General features: G+C 44.2%; 1 protein-coding gene and 1 long non-coding RNA gene across 10 annotated transcripts in view; both read left to right on the top strand.

Moving 5' to 3' along the window:
* The window catches only part of LOC135307842 (uncharacterized), a 44,183-nt gene extending 27,587 nt beyond the window's left edge, over positions 1-16,596 (top strand). Inside the window, exons 4-7 of the long non-coding RNA XR_010368459.1 lie at positions 9,981-10,034; positions 13,209-14,309; positions 15,230-15,339; positions 15,564-16,596. This is a non-coding gene — a long non-coding RNA (uncharacterized LOC135307842). The remainder of the gene's footprint in view (positions 1-9,980; positions 10,035-13,208; positions 14,310-15,229; positions 15,340-15,563) is intronic.
* An 859-nt stretch (positions 16,597-17,455) lies between these two features.
* DOCK3 (dedicator of cytokinesis 3) overlaps positions 17,456-22,014 on the top strand; it is a 184,742-nt gene continuing 180,183 nt past the window's right edge. For 7 of the 9 annotated variants that reach the window (XM_064432344.1, XM_064432350.1, XM_064432343.1 and 4 more), the window contains exon 1: positions 17,456-17,894. In XM_064432344.1, coding sequence (XP_064288414.1) covers positions 17,858-17,894 — 37 coding nt within the window. In that variant the 5' untranslated portion in view covers positions 17,456-17,857. The remainder of the gene's footprint in view (positions 17,895-22,014) is intronic. The other 2 variants (XM_064432349.1, XM_064432345.1) reach the window with 1 other exon arrangement.

Genomic DNA, 22,014 nt, shown 5'->3' with positions numbered 1-22,014 from the left:
CCTGCAGTTCTGCAGCTCTGCACACAGCCAGAGCTCAGCAGCTGAGCAGAGCTGGACACACAGCCACCCAAGAGCAATTCCACTGCAAAGTGCTGCAGTGATTATAGTCTGAGAAGAGTTCCCAAATTAGAGAAACAACTACCAGTGAGTTTTATCAGTGTTAGCAAATAAACATGGAGCATGCAGAGTGTGGTTACCTGGGGAAATTTAGGGAGTTTTAATCCTCAGCTTGGAAATCAAAGCATTAGCACATAAAAAGGGAAAGATGATGGACCTTTTGTTTCCAAACACTGTACATAGCCCAGGCTTTCTGGCAATGTCCATGGGATTATGTTCATTCCTTCTGAAGCTGCAAGTTGATTAAATTACATCAGTGAAAGGCCACTAATGACATGTTTTAGCTTGCTTTCTGTTGCAGCAGCATGTTAATCTTACATTTGGAATTTGAATGACATGGTGGCTGCTTTCCCAAGGAGCTGTTGGTCACACACCATCCAGTGATGCCTCTGACCACAGCTCTTAGAAAACAAAGGAGGGAAATCCTGCAAGTCCTGCTTCTTATCCACATTGACAGTGATGGGATAAGACTGCTTTGTTGCAATCTTGTTTCATGGCTATGTGGAATTTTAACAGTGCTCTCTAGGCGTGGTGCTGAATCTTTTCTCAGAACTTGTTATGTTTCTTCTGAAAGTTCCAACATCCCCTGTGTGTGTGTCACTGTACTCTGGGTTTGTGCACATTTAATGGTTCATACCCATCAATGAAACCATAGATTCTCTTTTTTCTTCTCCCCATATACAGAAACCCAAGTCACAGGGGTGGATTGCTGTGGCTCACTGGGGACTCCTGTCACGAGCTTTCAGTGGAATCTCATCTGGTTTTATCCCTTGAGTTCTCTGCAGCTAAACTTTCTATCATAATAGCTCTATATGCTCCCTTCCCACCCTGTTTCCTGAGCTATAGTGAGAGTTCTTGACACCTCAGAAGAACTCTCTGTATCTTGCATCCTGTCCTTTCCCCATGGCCCTCTGCCATCACACTGTCTCTGATTATAGCACCACACTGGTGTCTCTTTCTCCTGGGTGGCAGCAGCAATCCCTGTGGCTCAAATAAATGTGTTCCTTATGGTACCTTCATCAACTTCAGGGACATGAAGTGCATACTGCATATTTAGTGTATTGTTAGAGTGCATTTCTTAAATATTTCAGATAATCTGATCTGAATTATGAAGTTAATTACAAAATATTTAAACAGCTACATATTCATATAATTCCCTAGACTTTAAAAGAGATTTAGGCATTACTTAAAGCTGCACCTTCAAAGTCTTTTATCTCTAAAACTTGTACAACCAGGCCTAACTCAGTATTGTACCTGAATTAGTATAATTTACATTTTTGTCTTCCCATCTCAATATAAACCACAATTATTTAGGTTCCCATTTAGATAATCCCTAAAATGTGATTCGCATCTCCTTTATGCACTGCTATTGCCATTTAATTAAATTAGCTGTTATAGCAGCCTCAGGTAGCAGCACAGTTATGCCTCAGTTCTGAGCACTCTTCCCTGATTTGATGAGGTTTCTGGAGTCCCAGGTTTTCTGCAAAGCTTGTTTGCTGTGCAAGCACCATCAGAGCTCATTTCTGCTGGTGGGATCCTGCAGGGTAGTGAGGCATTTGGGAAAACTTGGCTGTAGCTGCTGGTGTGGAGCCATGCAGTCAATTCCAGGATTTTATTTCCTTGGGTTCTCTCAAAGCTAGAGGGTGAGGAGTCCCTTTGTAATATGTAACAAGGCTCTAGATAGCTCTGAAGTGAAGACTTCTGAAAATCTCTGTTGGGGTCATGTCTTGCTGATGGGGATCACCAACAATGGCAAAGTTAGAACTGGAACAGCAAGAAATTGCCTATGAAACAAATTTTGAGATTAAAGTACAAAAAATGGCCTTCTTTAAAGCTGTTGAGGTTAAGCATCAGATCATTTTGCTAGTCAACAAGTGTACACAACTGTGTACTTGTGTATGTCATTTGAAATGCAATTATACAAGTTCAGAATTTGATATCATTTTTTTCAACATCAGTTTTCACAGCAGGGTGAAATTGAAAGCTGTGAGCCACAGCCCCTGAAAACTGGCTTTTCATAGGAACTCCAGGCTGCAATTTCTCCTGTTATTGGCTAGTCTGGCAACACACTCATCCCTAAATAATCTGCACTTCTTTTTAGCCGTGTGAGTGATTGTCCTGGTAGTAGTAAAGCTGTGATTTATTTCCTTGAGGAATTTCATTGTATCTCTTCCTTTCTATGAGGTTCTTGAAGGACATTTTTCACATAAACCAGCTTTACTCTGTCAAGCAACAGAGTCACTGGGAACCAAGGCTCCAGAAATCCTGTAGGATCCTCCCACTCAGTATTGCCTGGCAAGCCAATTAGCTTGATATTTTTATCTCTAACCTGATTTGGAACTAATTGTAAATTACTATTTTATCATTCTGTTTTCTGTGATAAATGCCCTACTCAATTATTATTAGATCTGCTCCTAGGACAGCTGAATCTCCTTCTATCTATGCCATACCTTGTGGCTTTGCAGTCTAAGCAGGATACAGAAACACCTCATCCTGCTTCAGTGAGTCTTGATTTTGGCCCAGAGCACAGGGGAATGTGTTCACTCTTTGAGACAGGCAGGATTTTCTAGCCCACCTTTCACTGTGGTAAAAGTACCCTTCTGTGTGAAGGTTCATGCCAGTTGTTTAATATCTGTCAAGTTGCCTTCAAAGCAAAGCCCAATTCTCTACACTAAATTAAGAAGTTTGAGCTGCTTCACATTTTATTCCAAAACAGTGTTCTCAGCTTTTTATTTGATTTACTTTTTTAATCTCAGGGTCTGCCATGAGACAATGTTCATTATAAAGCTTGAAATGCAGTTTTTACCACAGAGTGCATCTACCTTCAATGCAGTTTTGAAGTAAATCTCTCAGTCCTTCCCATTTACTGCACCTAGCCTCACATCACTGAGTGGTGTCTCAGAGCACACAGATTCAATTCCTTCTGGTTAAAATTACTCTGGAATATGGACTCCAGGAACACCTGTGGATGTGCATTAAGAAGCTGGAGAATGTCAGTTCCTGGTCCACCCCAGAGCTTAACCAAAGTGACACACACGGCAGAGTCTGTGTCCTCAGCACCAAGGGCTTTGTTGTGCAGGTGTTCTCCTGTCTCACTTCTCCCTGCAGGAGCACTGAGCTGATGGAGATGTGAATCTTCAACAAAAAGGGGGGCCGTGGTCTGAGAGGCTCCTGCTTGCCCCAGTCTAGGGAAGTCCATTTGAGGAGCAGGATTAGAGGCCAAAAGCTCAGCTCATTACTGTCTGCCCTGTTCCCCATCTCTGTTCCTGCTGTGCCCAGGAACTGAGGCTCTTGGCAGCGGTTCCAGCTGGGCTGAGTGAGAGCTGTGCTCCTCTGCCTTGGCTCAGTCAGCCCCTGATCTGAAGACCCAGAGCAGGGACCATGGACAGGAGAGGCACACGAGCAGTTTGCAGTCTCATTTTGCAGTGTGTGCCCAAACTGAAGTCTCTCTCTAGCTACAGCTCCAAGGAATCATTAGAGTCATACTCAACAGGAAGGGCCCCTGAGGAAGGATGGAGTACATTGGAACCACAGGTACTTCCCAAAGATGCTGCTTCCCTACAAACCTTGGCTACCTTGCTCCATAGAACTACTGTCAGAAAATGCAAGGTTCATCTACCCAGATTTAATCCTCTGAGTTTTTCTCACTCCAGGGCAGTGACAAGCACGAGCAATTCTCTTCCACAGGCAGCCGAGTTCATGAAGTGGTGTATTGAAAATCTCACACAAAAGTGAACATGCCTGAGATGAGGCCTTTTCCTTCAGCATTTTAATCAAGGCCTTTGCTACAGCAAATGTTTAGCACTGTAAGTAATTGGTAGAGACTGCTGACATGATAAAACTGTGGCAGGTTCAGCCTAATCTGAAAAAAATCCCTGAGAACATTAATTGCATGAGCTGACCCAGTGAATCATCAGAAAAGCAAGACATAATGCAAATGTTGTGCACAGCAAGTAGAAATATACCTGGTGTGTTTCAGAAAGCCAACATTGAGAAGAAACAAAACTGGCTGCTCAAAGTAGATAATTTTCCAGGTTTTCTGCTCCACAGAGACCCCCTTGGTCTGTTTGTCACTATCCCTTTGGCAACTGGGACCAGTATGCAGATGGCAAAATACCGTGACTGCTTTTAGCATCACAAAGTCACTTTGGTATTGAAAGTGCACAAAGTCATGATCTTATTGGAAAAATTCTGAACATCTGAGTCAGAGCCACTTGGTAATTGAGTCAAGGCTTGTATGATTCAAGAGCTGTACGTGGTTAGAAAAGTTGTTAGAAATTATAGTGTTAGAAGTCCTTTTCTCTAAGCAAAGAGAAGCTTGAGGACACTGGGGACTGATGACAGAGAGGAAAGAGCAAGTTTGTAGACAGCCAGACAACAAAACAAATATAAGTAATATCAAGTAGATATGATTTGATTTGTGTATTTTAAAAACTGCCAATACCTATGAAATCCAGTGGTGAGTATTGACCATCTTACTGACACCCTGTTCGCCAAGCCATCATTTCTGGGGTTCACTGAGCATTCCAAATCTCTGGGCAGACTGGAGCAGCTGCATTTCTCAATGAACAGCTAAAACTGTGGGTCTGTCTTTAATACCAGATGTAGATGGTACTGCCCACTGAGAACAGGGGATATCCCAGTGAGAGTTGTCATGTCTGTTGACATGACATAAACCATCTTTTGGTTTATTAAGCCTTGAAGGAAGTTTTGAACCACAAAAATAAGGGAAGTGACAGGATCCTAACAGTGAAATTATTTTTTCCTGGCTGTGAAAATGCCAAAGCAGCCTTGTTTTGTGGAGATCTTTTCTATCGTTAGGCTGTTTCAGGCAATAAATGATAAGGCTTCTCTCCTTTGACTTAGGCACAAATTGAATTCTTATGGAAAAAGATGCAAAAATTGTTTTAATTTTTCAAAATGTCAAAATGTCTGTTTCATAACATAATGTTTATTGATGGAAAACTTCACATGTAGCCTCTAGTGATGTAATTTAAAAATAACACCTGTATGTGCTACTATATTCATATAAATATATTTTTATTTTTGATAATTAAAATAAATTTCTGTTAGGATCACCTACTTAATAATTTGTTCTATAGAAAGTGGTAATAGTAACCTCCCTTGAAAAGCATGGATCTGGGAATTTCACCTAAGAATTACCTCAAGACTGCCCTTCATGCTGAGCTAATGGATGTTTCTCCCAGTGACAGCCAACCTAGAGTGAAAGGCTGAAGCAATAAACAATCTTTTACATCTTCTGGTAAGTTGTGCTGGCTTATTCCCATGGTTAACAAACTGCAGCTATTCCAGTCTGAACAGGTCATCAGCCTTGAGCCTTAGAGTACCTTTGCTGGATTTGAAGAGCAATCAGAAAACTCCTTGTGTATATGCTTGTAGACATGATCATATCAGACCTTACTCTTTTCTTTGACAGGGCTGAAGAGATTGATCTCTTTAAATGTCTGTATTGGGAGTTTTTTTTGTTCCCCAGTTCTCAGATTATATTCTTTTGGCTTTTTTTCCTGAAACTTTTCTGTTTTCTTTATGGGGAAGGGTGGACATCAGAAGTTGGCACAGTATGCTGCAACATGAGAGGGATGCAAAACTTTGTGGTGGGATTAGGTTCATGCAAATCACTTGGAGAGAAATGTTTCCTTTTCATGTGAACCCCTCTGAGCTCTGTGTGGCTGTTGCTGAGGCTGGAGCAGTGTGAGCTTTGTGGTGCTCAGTTATGGGGCTGATCAGGCTCTGGCTGCCTCATCCCAGCTGTCTGGCCTGAGCTGCTGCTGCTGACAGTAGTGAAATCCCCAGGGTGTTGTACTAATCTGCATTGGATCAGGAATGCCCAGGACACACATCAAGGGGATTTTAGCAATGACAATTACCATTATGTTTTTCAGTGTTATAATACTTCTGTCCCAAAAGCACTTTACCTAAGACATTTAGATGGAATTTAGTGGAAAGCCTCCTATGATTCATATTGATTGTAAATATAATTTAAAAAATATTTTAGCAAATAATCCTAGAGAAATCATACATCTGTGCATTGCAAAGGCCTGAATTGGTGGAAATAATTTCCTGGAGTTTATCAGATGCCTTAGAGCTTCAGAATGCAAAGTTCCCTGTGTAGGATCCATCATTATTTTATAGCTTGCTCGAGTGAATCACATAGCCTTGATTGCCCTCTGAATCAAGTGGCTGCAATTCCCATAAACATGTATTTAGAATAAAACAGAAAAATGGGACTTCTTAGTTGTTGTTTATCTTTGCAAGCAAAAGCAACCTCACTGTGTACAGATTTCTAGTAGTTCACTCTCCTTTTGTAGGATCTCTTCTAGTATAATATTTGTAACATTAAGAAAAATTTGCAACTGCTCTTGGCTGTGATCAGATCGTTCATTAGCTGCAGAATTATTTCCTAATAATTGTGCTAAATTTCTCCAGAAGTGTTCATGGGAGGGTATTTTTTGCATCAGTCATGTTCTGTGCTTGGGAAGAAGAAGGCAGCTCCCTAATGTTCATTCTGGGTGCATGTTTTGGCTCCTAGGCCTAATCTCTGTCTGGTTACAGCACCAAAAAGGCAGGTTATACTACTTCTTGTCTGCTTTTATCATGGTTACATGAGATGTAATTAGTATTCTCTTCAAAAGAAAATGGTGATAAATGTATTTAGTAAAAAAACAGGGGGAAATTCTCTGAATAAAATATCTAATTGTGTTAATTTGTCATGCAGCATATGAACCTGCTACACACCCTACAGAAAACTGTAAAAGAAGGAGATTTTATTTTCTAGATTACTTTTGAGCTCTGTCTCTTATTCCTCTTAATGTTCTCCCATTTTTTGCCTTTAAAAATATCAGGTCTGAAAAATCTTTTTATTTCATTATTCTTTCCTTGATATAGTTCAGATTTATTTCTGGAACTTCTGACTTTCTCCCTTCACATTTTACAGTTGGAAGTTGTACTTTTCTCTCTCCAATTCATACCTTTTAAAAACCCTTTTAGGATCTCCATTTGCACAATTAACCTCCTTTGGAGTGGTTATTCCCAGTTTTACTGAAGTCTCTTTGTTTTGTACCCACATTTTAGAAATAGTAATCCATTTACAAATTAAATATATTCTAAACCTTCATGTTGAATTTCCAAAGTTTTTCAGTCCAATTATTTTCAGTAAGCAGTAACCATAGTTACTCAAAGATTCTTCTGAAGTCAGGACTGAGACTGAATGTTTGTTTACCATTCTGTTTAATTTGAATTGAATCATCTTACCTGCATTTGCTCCAAGGTTGTTTGGTCAGCTCTTCTTGTTACAAATCAAGATCCCAGTGGGACCACATTGGTATCACTTCATGAGAACTGGCTAAAAGGTTTGGAAAGAAATGTGGCAGCTCTCACACTAATGAGAGTGTGAATGCTACCAGCAACAGGAACATTTCTTTTCCCCTCGCTGTCCAGAGAGTTAATTCCTATCCTGACACAATTTCTAGAAGCAATAAAATTGAAAAGCTTTCTCATTAAATACAGTATTAGAATGCTCTTGAAAATTTTGAGCAAACTAATTTGTTTGCTCATCATTCTCCAAAATTATTTCATCTCAGACAAATTCTGTTCTGTCCATGCTGCTCATATTTTTATTCTCTTTGCTTCATAACACAAGTAAATCTGTATTTCTGAGCTTTATTTCAGTAATTTATTTTTATCACTTTTCATTATCATTTTCCTTAGATATGTTCATCAGGTTCTTTTAAATGATGCCTTAGACATGCAGGTTAATTATTAGCTTTTCAGACAGCAGTCTCACACAACAGTAAAACATATCCTTTACATGATCTTGCTATATATTATTTACTTTTCCTTTTATTAGTTATATTTTTTATACTCCTCAGGGAAAAGCTACATTGCATAATTCCAACTATAAAATGTTATATTTGTGTAATAAATTGCAGTCTTTGCCTGTTTATGTGCATTGGTAGTGATTTTAATGACATTATTTCTTCAGTAGCTTTTGCACCCAAAAATGTGTCCATTTTTTCCCTCAAAATTACCTGAGCTGATCTAATAAAAAGCACTTATTTTTTTTTCATTATTTGTGGTGAGCAGTTTGCAAACTGCAGCAGTTAATATGAGTTCCAAACAAACTCACAGGGAACAGTGAATTTCTTTCAGTGAGTGAAGAACAAATTTTAGCAGGTTGCAGTGGAATTAGTATTAATGAAAGATTACCTGGATCCTGGAAATCCTCAGCTCCTCCAGGCAGCAGCTCGAAATCCTCACTCTGTGTGAGTCTGGAGGGGACAGGGAGCAGCTGTCCTGCCTCAGCTCAACTGACCTGGCCAAGCACCCCGAGACCAGCCCAGCATTTTGAACTGCACTGGACAATGAGAGGTGCACCAGAGGCCAAAAGATTTCATTTTAATAGGAAAAGGTAAAAGCTGCATCAGAACCTGTGCTCTTCTAATTCTAAACAGTGGCACATTTGTAGCAGTGTGTGCTGAGTGTAAACTCTTGGAGACCCTTCTCTGTTACCAGTAGGGAGAAAAAATGAATTATTAAAAATTCTCTGAATTTTATCTTCATAATCTGAGCAGGTTCAATTATTTGAGAGGTCTGTTTGCAGTCTATGTTTACACTTTGCTTGCAAGACATGTTATTTCTATATTGGTTGCTGGGTTTAATACTACTAAATAAATATGTAAGGTTGTTCACTGTCTGTAGGACAGTTGCAGTGGTCATAGTCAGTCCAAACCCTGGTAGTCTTCCACCTGATGGTGGATAATTAATGAATCATATATCAAAAATATATTTCTTACTGAATCCATCCTTTAATCTGTGTCACACTGTAGGTAAAAGTGTGTCTGTAAAAAATAGCTTTTGCAGACTCTTCTCCAGGCCTTCCCTTCACTTTGAAGGAATTAATGGATTTAAAAACGTCTGCCAACTTCCATTTTTGTGGCTGAAACAGTACCTGGGTCATAGCTGGTCTCTGAGGGATCTTTTTAAACTGCTTTCCTTGGTTTTTTCCATGTGTGTGAGATCCTGTGCCTGTCACTGAGTGTTTTATAATGTCAGTGTACTTCCCTCTCCCAGCGGCCTGCCCTCAGAGGGAATATTTCTGGGAGGGCTTTTGGGGACAGCTCTGCACTCCTGCTCCTGCAGCTTTGTTGATTTGTGTTGCTATTTGTTTAGTATGCTAACAGAACATAAAGAATTACAGTTTGATTGCACAGCTTTACAGGAGATCAGGACACATCCTCACCTTTACACAAAGCAATCTTAGATGGCAATTTTCCCCCATGTGGATGCCACCTGTCTAATTTAGGCTTGTGCTCCTGCTGACTGACTCAATCACCTGACCCAGTCACTTCAAGGCACCAGGACATTCCTTGCTGGTTTTGAGGAAGGTGCCTCACAGGAACGAGCAGTTTGTGTGGCTGCAGAGGCCAGACAGCATTGTCACTGCTGGGCTGTACTGGGGCTGCTCGCTGGGCACCTGAACCCCTGTCCTTTTGCACAGTGAGCAGCTCTCACAACTGTGCTCATTGGATTGCTGAAGTGTCAGGAAGTGATAAGGAAAAGGGAATATTCAACACCATGGGCATGTGTGGGTGTCGTTCCTCTGCTCCTCGGCAGAAAACACCACTTGGGTGTGTTTAAGAGCTCTTGGCCAGTTGTGCTGCAGTACATTATGGCAGGAGAGTGAATTTGTGTGATTATTGATTACTTCTGTGTGGGGACAGCTGAGGTGTTTGGGCTTTTGTTATTTAGATGAATCAGCTGCTGGTCACTTTGTGCTGATTCACTCCCAGAGCTGGATGTGAGTATTTGGATGGATTTACAGTAACTTCATCCTTTTTACTCAGGGACATGCCAGTCTGCAGAGTTGCTACAATTGACTCATTGTTCTGCTGTGTCAGGTAACAAAATATTCTGCTTTCTTTTATTCTGCTCAAGAAGGTTTGGTTTCATTACGTAGGTCAAAGCTCTTAAAATAAATCCCTGTCACATTTCCCCCCCAGTTAACCTAAGTGACACATGTGGGTGTCTTTGGATGTCGCTGTATTGAGGCATGCATGACACAAAATTTCAAGTCTGCTTTATAGAAGACAAGTGGTTTTGGCATGCTGGGAACACATATAGAATATATCTGTTCAACATTGGAATACAGTAATGCCTTTCACAAGGATATATTTCAAATTAATTTTGGAATATGAAGCTTATATGAACACTTAACTGTCAGCTACTTGTGACTCTGGGCACATGAAACTGGAGTTGGAAACCTGATTTGGCTCTCTGTCAAACTAATGACTGTTCAATTGTCCCCATCTTAACAAAATTAATTTTTTAAAGATTTGTAATATTTATCTACTATAAAAACACACTATTTATTTTACTATAAAAATGTACTGTTTGTTTTGACTGTACATATGTACAGTGATGGATTAATCTAGCTAAAAGTAATCAAAATGCTTTTACAGAAAAACACATAGAATGTTTACTTTCCAAATATAAATATGTGATTAGTATGAACAGTAAAATAGTAGGAAATGTTAAACAGTGCTCCTGGGGTATTGAGCACCTTGCTGGGACTGAGTATTGCTGTGATCATTAGCTGACCTGCAGAGCTGTGCCCACAGCTGCAGTGTGCCCCAGCATTCCCATAAGGGAAAATGGGATGAACCCATATAGGCCCAGCATGGCTTCAAGTTATCCGTCTCAGCAGCTCTAAATTCCATTTTACCGATTGCTTGTGTCAGTGCTGGTTTTATTTCCTTATCACAAGGCACTCCCTGCAGAGGGACCGGCGGAGCCGAGGCCGCTCCCGGTGCCCGGGGCTGGCGCTCCCTGGAAGGTGCCGAGCTGCGGGAGCAGGAGGCGCCTCCGCTCTGCCGGGAGCGCTCGGGGAGCTCGGCTGGAGATCTCGGCTGGAGATCTCGGCTGGAGATCTCGGCTGCTGGGGAAGGCTCCGAGCTCGGGCGGGGCCCGGCCGGCAGCGGCTCCAGCACCAGGGACAGCGGGCGGGCAGCCGGCAGCGGAGGGGCCGGCCCGAGCTCCGCGAGCAGCGCCGGGGGAGCCGAGCGGCCGGGAGGCGGCGGGGCTGGGAAGGGACAGCCCGGGAGGGGACAGCGGGAAGGGACAGCCCGGGAGGGGACAGCGGGAAGGGACAGCGGGAAGGGACAGCGGGAAGGGACAGCGGGGAAGGGACAGCGGGGAAGGGACAGCGGGAAGGGACAGCGGGAAGGGACAGCGGGGAAGGGACAGCGGGGAAGGGACAGCGGGGAGGGACAGCGGGGAAGGGACAGCGGGGAGGGACAGCGGGAAGGGACAGCGGGAAGGGACAGCGGGAAGGGACAGCGGGAAGGGACAGCCCGGGAGGGGACAGCGGGGAGGGACAGCGGGAAGGGACAGCGGGGAAGGGACAGCGGGGAGGGGACAGCGGGAAGGGACAGCGGGAAGGGACAGCGGGAAGGGACAGCCCGGGAGGGGACAGCGGGGAGGGACAGCGGGAAGGGACAGCGGGGAAGGGACAGCGGGGAGGGACAGCGGGGAAGGGACAGCGGGAAGGGACAGCGGGAAGGGACAGCGGGAAGGGACAGCGGGGAGGGACAGCGGGGAGGGGACAGCGGGGAAAGGGACAGCGGGGAAAGAACTGCCCGGAAAGGGACAGTAGGGAAGGGACAGCGGGGAAGGGACAGCGGGAAAGGGACAGCGGGAAAGGGACAGCGGGAAAGGGACAGCGGGGAGGGGACAGCGGGGAAAGGACAGCGGGGAAGGGACGGCACGGGAAGGGACGGCACGGGAAGGGACAGCCCAGGAAGGGACAGCGCGGGAAGGACGCGGGGCTGCTGGCCTGCCCTCGGCCCGGCCGGGCTGGACACCTCCGCCACCCTCCACACGCACAGCCCGCAAATGGCAGCGCACACTCAGGGTGCTCAGCCCTCGCTCCCTGCGATGTGCTAAATGTTGGACATAAAGCAAGGTTCTGCTGTCCCTGAAACAAAGCCGGAACATCAGAGAGAGCAGTTAGAAATCCCCAGCCAAACCCTGCCCGCCCTGCCAGGGATTTGGCTGAGGGCTGATTGTGTGATAGCTCAAATCACTTAATCAGCCTCTGGAACAGCAACATGCTCCTTGCCATGAGTGATGAAACCACTTCTCTGATGTTTTCTTTCAATAGTATAAATTTCTTAACATGAAAGAGATCTCTTCCACGGCAATAAATACATAAATTATAAGAAATGCATAAGGTCAGAAATGAAATGGAAAAAAAAAGAACAGAAAAAACATACAAGGAGAGTTCACAAATGCTTCTGAACTCTCATTTCACAAAATAAGATAGGAGTTAATTATTACTTGTGATAGGGTTTCTTATATCCTGAACATTAAAAGAAATTAATAGGAAAAGGTATAAATTTGTCAAAACAGCGCTAATTAACATCCTATGATTTCTCACCCTTTTAATAGGTAATTTGCTGTAGTGAGAGCATTAAGGATAAGTGAGAATGAAGCTGCAATAGTATTTTCCTCAAATTTCTCAATTATTCATGGTACAAGAAATTTTTTTTTTTTTAATATTTGAAGGCCAAAATACTCTGTTTCTTTGGTACAAGGAAAACATTTGTTCAGCATGATCTGTGATATTTTTTATATAAAGGTTCATCTGACAAATAATTACCACCTGCACTGTAGATTTTTGGTAGTTGTACTTGACATATTGGTATTAAGGTATTAGTCAGTCCATTCTGTACTTTTGTGCTGAAAAAAAGCATGGGAAAAAAATCAGTATTACTCTCCTGATTTAATCCAGATACCTTCTATGCAAGCAACATACAAACTTAGGTACTGGCACAGCCACTTTGATCTATATATGTCCTTCTGCAAGTCCTGTTTCTTTCTGTTTTATAATTTGTTTTTCAGCAATGTTACAAATAGAGTGAAAGTAACTTTTAATGTTATATTTGTAACTGTTGTGTAAATTGGTTGTAATAGACATTTTTATGGGGAGTTTTATTTGTTGAGGCTTGATCCCACATGTCTAATGTTCTGGAAGGATGTGAAAACGCCTCTTTTTCTGCCCCCCATGACTTTAGATTCCCTTTGCTCTAAGGAAGACAGCACCAAAAATAGGGGAAGTACTGGAATATTTTATGCTGACTTACATTTTGCATGAAAGAAGAATTCTGGAATGGAAGACCAGAACTATAGTAATTGAGATGTTGCCAGGTTTACCAGAAAGTTCTGCTTGCTGCATCTTCCATGGTGAGGTGGAATATGTGCTGGTTGCTGTTGGTCATGAGCTGCTGCTTCAGGCACTCCGTAGGGAATAAATGATGGAGTGACAGCAGCATGCTGGGAATGCTGCTGCTGGATGGAGTTCTGCTTCCTTTCCTGCCACTCTGAGAAATGTTGAGAGCTGTGAGCAATTTGTTTATAAGGAAGTCTTTCTGAATTAAAAATTTGGAAAGAGTCCTATGATAATGGACTTTAACATCCTCCCCAGTCCTGAGCACTAATCAGAAATCATCCCAATTAAAGGTGTGTGAAGCTGTGGGGCACAAACACTGTGATGCCTTGGAGAGAAAATCTGCCATTTGCTGCCTTTAGATTCCTAAGTTGCTGGTTTAATTCCTCATAAATAAGAAATCCATGAGATGGCCCTGTGCAATAGGACAAAAAAAGGAATTTGGATTTGTGCACCAAAACCTCAGAATTCCTGCTTAAAAGTTTTAGATGACTTCACCAAAGGAAGAATAGGTCAGTTCTTGGGACACCAGAATCCCTTTTGAGACATAAAGTAGAAACACTTGGTGCTTCAAACACTTGGTGACCTGTGAGGTCATCACAAATGATGATAGAGTGGATTTGCTTTGCATCTCTTTGTTTCTCCCTGCAAGTGAGGAACTCATAATTTAATGGGAAAGTTGTTCAGTGGCTTAGTTCATCTCAACAACAGGGGAGGAATATGAACTTAAAAGAAACAAAAATAAAAACTCAGAACCTCAAGTGTAGAAAAGGAGGGAATGTAATGAAATAAATTGCCTGGTCTGTTACAGGGAGTTGAAATTCATCTCTGATTTTTTTATTATTTTTCTTTTCTTTTGGCAAGGGTCCTGGGCCATCTTACTGAAACAGAGGCTTGAAGTAACGATGGAAGTTACCAGCAACTATAGCCCTGAGAAGGGGGAGAAAGGGTAAAGTGTGGGGCTGCACTTGCCTGAAAAAGAGGGCAGGAGGGTGATATGTTCTGTGGTACCTTAAGGTGGGGTACTGAGAGAAAGCTGCTTGCAGGGAGGTGTAAGAATCTCTCTGCTTTCTGCACTCTGACCTTCCATTGTCCCTTGCAGAGCATTTGAAAGGATTGTGCAGTTCCCTTGATCTATTTAAGAGAAGGAAACTGTGTCAAATCTCTCCAATCCCAAGCCAGCTGTCTTTCAGATCACATCTATATTATGGCAAGACAGGACAATACGGGATGAACTCTCTAATGTATTTTAATTAACACTGTGTTAAACATTGCTGCCTGCTCTGTTTGGATAAGGACGACTGTGTTTGCAGTAGCAGAACCATAAGCAACTCACAATACCTCTGACAGGACAACTCCTAAGCACAGTGGACATTAAGTAACTGTACACAGTGTTTTTCAGAGATTAAAGCTTTTCTGCCGACTTGACTTGTTCATTTAAATAAGGTCTTGAAGCTTGTATTTGCCTTTATTTCAGTACAGTGCAACACAAGAGTTTAGTGACAGACCAGCACCTCAAAGGCTTCTGCAAGGGAAGGCCCCTTTTCTCTGAAAATCATTAATTTTGGGGTCCACAATGCCCACCAACAGAAGCTTTTTTTTGTAGGCGCTCTGACACATCAGATTTTAAATTTTAGTTTGATTGCTGATGCAAATTTTAAAAAATTCTTAACAAAACCTTTCTAGAAGTAGGCTTTGGATTCCAATTTTATGTAGTGTTTTCAATGTGCAAACTTTATAAGGGAAAACAAAAACAGCTCCAGGAAAAAAAAAAAAGAAAAAGAAAGAAAACCCAGGGGCATATAACCCTGAGAATTTCTTGTTTCTGCTTGCTACAGTACTTCTCTGCTTTTCCTGTGCTTTCCACAGCAGCGTGAATATTGAAGCTGGCAGGAGTGAGCTCTGTTAGGAGAGAGAAGAGAGCAGAAGCAGTTGTTCTGCAGCAGTGGCTGTTTGCTTTGGTCCCTCCTTTGCACGTGGTAATCCTGAATTCCAGCTTGGAGCCTGGGAGATTTGTGGCTCTGCCTCCGTGGGAGGATGAGGTGTTTGTTCCTTGCTACGCTTAAGCTGAGTGTTTACTAAAGCAATCAGTGTTTCAGTGGAGGTGATAGGAGCCTCATTAAAGGGGTGGATGCAGAGATCAGAGGAGCAGGTGTAAATATATTGGGTAACTTTAACCAAACTTGCCTTTCTGACTCCACAGCTCAGCACATTGACTGTTTTTCTTCCTGGAGCCATGTGGGTCACATGGCCATCTACTGACCCTCCCTTCACCAGCAGCAGTGCAGGAAAGAGTCAGGAATGACCATGCAATAATGTGTGTTGTGTTTCACATCCCGGTAATCTGCCACCAGTGCGAGTGCCCCTGCCAACGCTGTAGTTTGTGTGTCCATGACCACACATATGGCCTTTAAATAAAGTGCTTTCTGTATGCTCTTAGGTCCTGGCAGTTCCTATTCTGTCCAGCTGTTTTGGTGTCCTTCTCAGAGTTTATCTAACCTCAGAAGGGTCTCACTTGCTTTCCCCAAGTTCACTTTCATTCTAGGTTTACTTTAAGGGAAGAGTCAACTCAGAAATGGTTGTAGTTTGGGAAAAAAATATGTTGTATTTTTTATTAAGCAAGAAAAATATCAGGTTTTTTACCAAGTACTGGTCAGCTTGACAGCAAGAAGAATCCTTGAAGGGCTGAGACTGTGGAATAAAGAGCCTGGAAGAATTAACCAATTCTTGTTGCTGCAGAGGTTTTCTGTTCCCAAAGTACTCGGAAGAGATGGGAAGGTATTTATGATTGACATATACAGGAGTTAAAAAACCAAAACCAGTTTCTCAAACACTGGAGCAGCCTATCTCCAACAGATGCAACTCAATGACTTTGTCATGCTTTGTCCCTTCAAAAAGCTATTTCTGCATGCTGTGGGAGTGCCTCAGGAAGGGAAGGAACGGAGCTATTGTAAATACAAATGCCTAAATGTGAATATGAATTAAGGTAGGATAGAATGAGTTGTTTTTTCTAAAATGAATAATGTACAAGCACACTCAGTTCTTGGCCACTTGCTGTTTGCTTTCCACACAGGAAAACAAAACCCAACATCCCAAAACCAAACCAAAACCCAAACAGAAACCTGGCCCTGCTCGGTGGGGAAACAGTAGTTGCACGTGTTAAAAAAATAAATAATGAAGGTTTCCACAGCAACCCAAGTTCTGTAGTGCAAGTTGATGACTTTCATTCTGTTTTATTATATAATCAGAGAACAGATATTCTATTAAAAGTGTTGGCTACATCTGAAGTTATATTGTTAAAAAGTTTAGCGCAATCCTAAAACTTCACATCAAGCAAGTTGTTTACAGAGGTTTCTGGAAAGACCGTATAAAATGTTTTTGCAGAGGCTCTGACCGGGGCAAGGGCACTGATCCATCAGAATATTGCAGGGAGCAAAATTTCAGTTGCAGCAAAACTTTTGTATAACTTATTTTCCTTTCACAGCTTTTCCTTTGCTGTGAAGAATTCAAATTCAGTTTTTATGGAAGGAAGTGGAAGCTGAACTTAGAGATGAAATCTAAAGACCGTTTCCCGTTTTGGGTACGTGTTCATTGTGGAAACCGTACGAATTTCGCCAGCTCTTTGGAAGCCCTGGAGGTTAATAATCCCGACAGGAGAAGGAAACACAGTATCAGAAGGAAACACAGTATCAGCCGGACTGCGATCTAAACGCCGGCGGTGCCTGCGCTTAGCGCTGCCGGGGGCTCGGGGCCGGGTCGCGGGCAGCCCGGGCCGCCGGGCGGGGGTCGGGCCGGCCCCGGTGCTGCACTGCGGGCCGGCAGGTGCGGCGGGGACGGGACGGGGATGGGATGGGATGGGATGGGATTGGGATGGGGATGGGACGGGGACGGGACGGGGACGGGGACAGGAGGCTGTGCGGGTCCGGCCGCTCCCGTCCCGCCCTCAGAGGGCACGCGCCTCCCCGCGCCTCGCGCCCGCGCGCGCCTCGTGCGGCCGCACGGGGAGGGGGGGGGGCGGCGCGAGCCGCGCGTGCGCGCCAGGTCCGCCGGGAGCGTGAGGGGGGGCGCGGCAGCCCCGAGTCCTTCAGGCGGCGGCGGCGGCGGCGGGAGCGGCGGCTCGGGAGGAGGAGGAGAACGAGAACGACGAGGAGGGGGCCCGGGGCCGCCGAGCTCCGCGGGGCCGCCGCGTCGGCAGGGCCGGAGCCCGCGGGGGCCGCGCGAGGAGAGGCGCCGGGCCGGCGGCGAGCGGCCGCGGAGGGGAGCGGCGCGGCGGCCGGTTCCGCCCGGGCGGGCGGGGGGCGACCTCCCCCCGCCCCCCGGCAGCGGCGAAGCGACCCCTGAGCACAACCCCGGCCGGAGCGTGGGGCGGGGGCTGCCGGCGCGGCGCCCCCGCTGAGCGAGGGGGGAGGAGAAGCCGCCCCCGCTCGATGAGCGGCGCCCGCCCGCCCGCCGCGCTCTGCCCGGGGACCGGCGGCCGCGGCCGAGCCATCCAGCAGCATGTGGAGTCCCACCGAGGAGGAGAAATACGGCGTGGGTAGGTGCTGCCGCATCCCTCCCCCGCCCCGCGCGCCCCCTCCGCTCCCCGCCGGACCCCGGGGCTGGGCTGCGCGTGTGGGGGGGCGGCTGCTCCCCTCCCCCGGGGCCGGCGGTGGTCGCGGCGCTGCTCCTCAGGTGGAGCCGGGATGGGGCCAGCGCTGCCCGCGGGGCTCCGGGGGCTGCCCGGCGCTGCCTCCCCTGCCCTGCCCGCACCGCTGGATGTGCTCTGCGTGCGCCTCGCTTCGCGTTATTTCCCCGGGCGCCGCCGCGGCGACGCGAGAGACCAGCGGGGTTCGGGGGCCCGCGCTGGGGTCGGGATCGCACAAATAATCAGAAAACGAGTTGCTGAGCCCTTAATCTACTTAAGCGCGCGGTTCCCTTTTCCCCGCGTTTCCATCTGCGGAGCGAGGCGGTGTGTGGATGGAGTTGGGAAGGGGCCGGCGGCGCCGCGGTGTCTTTAGGGGGCGTCGGTGCTGCACCTGCCGGGCCGCGGGGCGAGGGGGCGGCCGGGCCGGGGGCTGCGGCGGGCCCGGCTCCTCCGGGCCTGCGGACCGCGCTGCTTTGCCGTTGTTTTGCTAAATCAGATTTTACAGTCGTCTGGCCTCGTGGTTGCTCTAATCTGAGGCATCACCGTTGGCGGCTTTGGTTTGTTATTTTAGCGTGGAAATCCCTGATAAGAGCAGAAATGTTACATCTAATGAAGTGGAAGATGTAGAATGGCTTTTACTTCGCTTTTGCTCCTTTCGATTTAATTTTTTTTAAACTGTTGATTTGTATTATAATAATAAAAGCTACTACTGCTACCCTGAGTAGTTACTTAAACGCCTCATTAAATTTATAGTTATCAGCTGTGCATATTGATTTTTAAGTTCCACAGTGTGTAGTGATGATTGATTTCTACAAAATATTTAAAATAGTATCAACAAATTTGCTACATGATCTGTTAGCCGGAACTGTTAAAGTGGGATTTTGGCAATTAACTCGTGAACAATTAGAAGCTTAATGCCTTTTTGTTAAAATGCTTTCTGTTAATTTAATTATATAAAAAAATACTTGTTAATTTTTCACCTTGTGTAGCAAGTACAAGATGTACTTGTTAGTACATCCCACTTGTCTTCATGGTAAAGAGGGATGAAGAAAATCAGTTTTGTTCAAAAACAATAAAATAAAATGCAGCATCAGATGAGAACCTGTAAGCGTAGGGTAATATAAACAAGTGGCAGAAAAGAACACCTGGAAGTCGTTGCTTGCAATCCTGTTGCTGTGTCTGCTGGTCGCTGGGAGAATATGAAGTTAACAAGCCCTGATAGATCCCAGCTGGATGCATTCAGGAATGCCAAGTTGTTGTTTTGCTGGGGTTTTTTAATGACTTGATGCTGTACTTTTTGTCATACCTCCTCTGCTGGGCAAAGGCCACCTCTGTTACCCTAGGATGAAACTGACTGCTATAATTGTAGCGGATGCTTCAGAAAATAATTATTTGTCTTCCAAATCTTGTTATTTTCCTTCTGTTGCTGTAGTTGTTGTTCTTTGCCGCGTCACAGCGTTTGATATTCAGTGTTTGTTTTTGTGTTTGGCCCATGTGCTCAAATAAGAAAATCCTTGTTTTACCTTGCTCCAGAAAACAGGTGAACTAATTTTTTTATGCAGATATTTGAAAAGAAAAGCTGGGAAATCTCCAGTCAGATTGTAAACAAGTCTGGAAGAGTGGAAGGGAGAGCAGTGAATGAAAACAAGTGTGATTTCAATGATGTTCCCTGGGCTGGAGAATATTCCTCTAAGGATGGGGATTTTTCTTTTGCAGACAGCACACCTGTAGGTAGGGCTGAGGTAACAGCTGAGTTGTGCAAGTTTTTGTAATCTCTAGGCAAGCTTTTTTTATTCTTGAATAGCTTTAATTACTTTTCCTGTAATTGAAATTTGTTGATAATCCTCCAGAGAAGGAAAATAGGTGAAAAATGCTGCTTATATCTGGAGTTTAGTTACTACAAGTGGGGAGTGGCATATCAGTTTTTCAAAAGTAGATGTCATTGCTGGCTGGAAGGTCATTTTTGTGCGTTTTGAAGCAAATAGTCTGCAGAAAGTGTGGACCTGAGGGTTTGCTGCTGGGAGGAGCACTGGCAAAAAAAAAAAGGGGGGGGGGAGGGGGAATAGCAGTGTAAATTATCCTGATTCCAGAAGTAATATGTGCAAAAATAATCTTCTTGGCATGAGTCACTGTTCTGAGCTTATGCCTTTGGGCTTTAGTAGTTTGGGTTTGGTTAGAGCAGTCTCTGTCCAAAAACCCACTGTGTGTTTTCTCTGTGCTCCTGCTGAACCATGCAAAGTTTTAAGAAATCCTTTGGGTTAAGGCAATAAAATTTCTGTCCCTGTTGGTGGAAGCTGAGTGGGATCAGTTATTTCTGCAACTGGAATACCACAGAGAGGTTTCTGGTGGAACAGAAAGGAACGTCTGGGCTTCCAGGCCCCAGACCCAGCTGTTCTTGGGTACCGAGGAAGGGGAAAGTACCACTTAAGGTGGTTCATCCTGAGGCTGTTGTCGTGTTTAAAGGAAGTTGTGCTCTCTTGCCTTGCCTGGGTGGCTGGCTCGGAGGTGATAATTCACAGAAACTGATCCTTCACAAAGACACCTCTCAACACCTGGCTGTGGAAGGGCTTTGTGTTCTGCACTGGCTTCCAGGGAGCAGCAAAGGCATTTCTCCTGTGCTTGCTGGAGCCCCTCAGCAGATATTCCTGTGCAGCCACGGGCTCCTGGCTGCAGGAGAATATGTTAAATTTCCTGATGGGAACCTTGATGCCTTTTGGCCATTTCTGGAGTTCTCTGTGTCTATCTGCAATTAAAAGAAGTTTCCCACACTTGCAGGTGTAAAACACTTCATATCGCCCAGTTCTCATACAAATTACTGCGTGAATCTGCAGCAAAGATATTAAAAGATTGCTGAGGATATTTCTAAATAAATTAAACACTCTCCTAACAACCTTGAAGATCTTCCTTGATTTCATTTCTCAGCTGCTATAGCAACTACCTGGTAGCTGTTGTGAGTAATTCCCCTCTATTTAGAAAGACTTATATTCAGTGCCTATAATCCTAACTCTACTTTTAAAACTTGAGACTTGCTGAAGCAAAGCAGACAGTTTTTCCACAGGTGCTTAAGATGGCCAGGTATGAACACAATCAGAATTCTGAACTGATTATTGAAGATAACTCTCTCTAGCCCTCTAGTGTTTCAGTATTTTTAAAGCAGTCTCTGTGTCTAAAAACGTATTTATTAAAGTGATCTGATTAGTTACTGTAGTCTTGAAAAGCAAGTATTAAATATTAGTATATTAAAATAAAAAGTTAAATAGAGCTCTTTAGTAAACAACATTTGGCTACTCTGTAAGAGCTGGTTATTTCATTAGGCTGTCAGTGTTTGCTTTTTTATTTTTGTGCAAGGAGCACATTTAGGTGGCTCTCAGGAAAGTTTTTTTTTTTGTTTTTTGTTGGGTTTTTTAAAATGTAATTGATGCTGTATCAAGAAGCCACTTTGTATGGCTGACCATATTAAATATGTATGTATTAAATCACGGAGGAGAAGGAGAACCTGCCTGCATCAACAGAATCTGTTCTTAGTTTATCCAAAGAATTAGGGTTAAAATCTGTTGTTTTATTTAAAAATGCTTTTTTAACCTTTATTTTCACTGCTTACTTGGTAACAATGAAAAATAAATCCATAAGCACAAATACCTACAACGAAACTTTCCCTTGCCCTTCCTAAGAAGGGATGGATCATCACAATGCCCTAGTTACGGTTTGGTACTGCAGCTTTTTCATCAGTATCTTGATTTTCTTTTTTTCCCCCTTGTCGTTAAACCTTGGCTTGCACACTTCCAGTTCATATTTATACTCAGAAAACAGGGCTGCAGAACTTAGGAGAGTCTTCCTTCCTTCCTCAGGGCTTTTGGCACGAGAGCCTGCCTTAGCTGCTCCCACAAGAGGCAGCAGCTGAAGGGGCTGAGAGTGGCACTGTGGTTTCACTCGCTCACTGGAGTGGTTTATACACGTTTAGAAATGAAAAGTTTCAGAGAAGTAGAGAAAAGTCCCTCTCCCAAATTAGGGAAATGCCTGTTGTTTGTAT

Source organism: Passer domesticus, chromosome 9 (assembly GCF_036417665.1).
Source record: "Passer domesticus isolate bPasDom1 chromosome 9, bPasDom1.hap1, whole genome shotgun sequence".
Lineage (NCBI taxonomy): Eukaryota > Metazoa > Chordata > Aves > Passeriformes > Passeridae > Passer > Passer domesticus.
The sequence above is the reverse complement of the archived record's forward strand: the minus strand, read 5'-3'. Positions and strand labels throughout refer to the sequence as shown.